Genomic DNA, 2,256 nt, shown 5'->3' on the forward strand with positions numbered 1-2,256 from the left:
TCTGCAAAGAAAAAAAAGGTGAGGACACTGCACTTATTGAGTTTGTGTCGTACTTAATGAAGACTGAATAACCCATGAATGAAAACAAGTGTCTTCTGTGTTACACTGCCCTGGTGTTAGCAGTTGGTTGTTACCTCGCTGTGCTTGCTCTGAATGGCAGACATTTAGCTGGCGAGGCTGGAGCACATGAGATCTGCAGCCTGGAACTTTCTCTGCGCTGTGAGGTCAGGTGACTTCATGCTGGAATCTCTCCGGCCGCCGTGGCTATATACACCCAGGAGTCCAGGGCTTCTGCCTCTTGAGTCCAGCAGTGCAGGAGTGCAAAAGGCACCAGAACGAGCTCTAGCAGGGCTTTGGCCGAGGGCAGACCCCGTGCTGAGGGAAAGGACACACATTACAATCCATTACCTCTCAAGTACAACTTTTACAGGAAGGTAAAAGTTTTCTTTAAAGCTTGATTGCAAGCAGCCTGGCTGGGCGTTCTGTTGTGTCTGCTTCTGTCTGTTTCAGATTTTGACTGTTTTGGAAGTCCTGCATTAATGTTTTTTTTTTTTGTTCATTTGTTCTGATGTGCAAACTGTTACAAATAAGAGATGTTGTGTGTTCTAGACCAAATCCCACACTAAACTTACAATGTGATAAGTGTGGCACCAGGAAGGAATTCCCAGAAGAAAAATATTTTACTTCAGTGACTTAAGTCTATTATTAGAAACTTGACATCCGAATGGATAAAGAACATATCCAAAGTTTTCTGGGGAAGTGCCAGGAATCATTTGAAAACCTCTGTGCTAGAAGGAGAACAATGTTTAAAGTTTAGACACACCTACTGGTTCTTTATTATTGCCCTTTTCACATTTTAGAATAATGGTAAAGCAATCAAAACTATATGAAATAACACAAAGGTCATATGGGAGATAAAAAATTATTGGCAATTAAATAATATATCATAAAAACTTAATTAGATGCTTGTATGGGAAATAAAAAATTATTTGCAATTAAATAATATATCACTTAACCCAAGGTTATCGTCGTTTTAACCCGCTTTTAATCCGGGGTAAATTAATGTTTAACCGCAAACTAAAAAAAAAAATAATAATTCCGGGGCATCCCAGGATGCTGGACAATTAATTAATTATATTTACTTAGTATTATTTATTATAATTAAAGCTTTAGTTTTGTAATAAAAAAAACTATACAATTTATATGTGTCTATATTTATGTGTGGCCCCTTATTCAGAGAACTACAGACTAATTTTGCCCCCTCACATCTGCCACACATGCAGACACAGCAAATCATGTGGATCTTGCAGGCCACATGACCCATTCAGCACTAGATTCTTTGTGTCTCTTAACTTCCCCAATGTGCTCTTGTCTCATGACGGCAGCTTTTCTGTAAAAAAACAACCTGTTTCTTTGTCAGGCCTGTTTTTTCTCCTCTGAGGATTTCCCTAAAATCCTTCATTTGATTTGCTCTGCAAAGGAGTAAAACTTCCAAGTCCCCCTTGTATACCGACCTGCTTGGTTTTGCATTTCACAATGTTTTATTAAAAGTAAAGAAGACCATGTTCAGTTTTTATAATGAATTATAACAATTGATTAGTAAGAATTATTAAGTAAGCAGTGTGCACTGACAGAGCTTCACAGTTGCTGTTACACACAGTCATGGCATGTAGCCCAGCCGGCAATCTAGTGCTTTCTAAAGCAGCTGACAGCTTAGGGTGGCATGACTGCAGAACAAATGTGGATGTAGCTGGAAACGTGCCCCATTCAGTCTACACCAATTTTATTTAGAGACTGACTAATATTTTTTATTGATATGTTATTTTTGTTCAGGTTGAATATGCAATATTTTTCATTCTCTAAAAAATAGAATTATAAATAATAATTCCGAGGCAACAGTGTAAAAGTGGACTCGGCAACATTGTACCGCGCGTTGTATAAACAGTCGTTTTAGCCTTTAAGGAGAAATATGTCAAATGAACTGGAGTGAAGAACACAACAGACTGTTCTTCTTACCTTTATATACCGAAAGGTTCATTCAGGAAACACTTGATAGTACAATATATACAAGGCCGTCATGTAAACAGATGATGTGCTGCTTTAGTCCAATCAATGACGCCGCAAATAAGAGCGTTAACCCGCGGTTTAGGAATGTATAGTGTGAAAGATTGTGAAAGAGACACACATGGTTAATAAGCAGTGTTGGGGAAAGTTACTTTTAAAAGTAATGCATTACAATATTGCGTTACTCCATAA

The 2,256-nt window shown here is 38.0% G+C and overlaps 1 protein-coding gene across 2 annotated transcripts in view; it reads left to right on the forward strand.

Annotated features, from left to right (window-relative positions):
• Nucleotides 1–219: 219 nt before the first annotated feature.
• Nucleotides 220–2,256, forward strand: part of hsc70 (heat shock cognate 70) — a 7,853-nt gene continuing 5,816 nt past the window's right edge. Inside the window, exon 1 of one of the 2 annotated variants that reach the window (XM_016470360.1) lies at nucleotides 220–434. In XM_016470360.1, the coding sequence (XP_016325846.1) occupies nucleotides 238–434 (197 nt within the window). In that variant the 5' untranslated portion in view covers nucleotides 220–237. The remainder of the gene's footprint in view (nucleotides 435–2,256) is intronic. The other variant, XM_016470361.1, reaches the window with a different exon arrangement.

The sequence above is a fragment of the Sinocyclocheilus anshuiensis genome, unplaced genomic scaffold, assembly GCF_001515605.1.
Source record: "Sinocyclocheilus anshuiensis isolate Anshui unplaced genomic scaffold, SAMN03320099.WGS_v1.1 scaffold1832, whole genome shotgun sequence".
NCBI lineage: Eukaryota > Metazoa > Chordata > Actinopteri > Cypriniformes > Cyprinidae > Sinocyclocheilus > Sinocyclocheilus anshuiensis.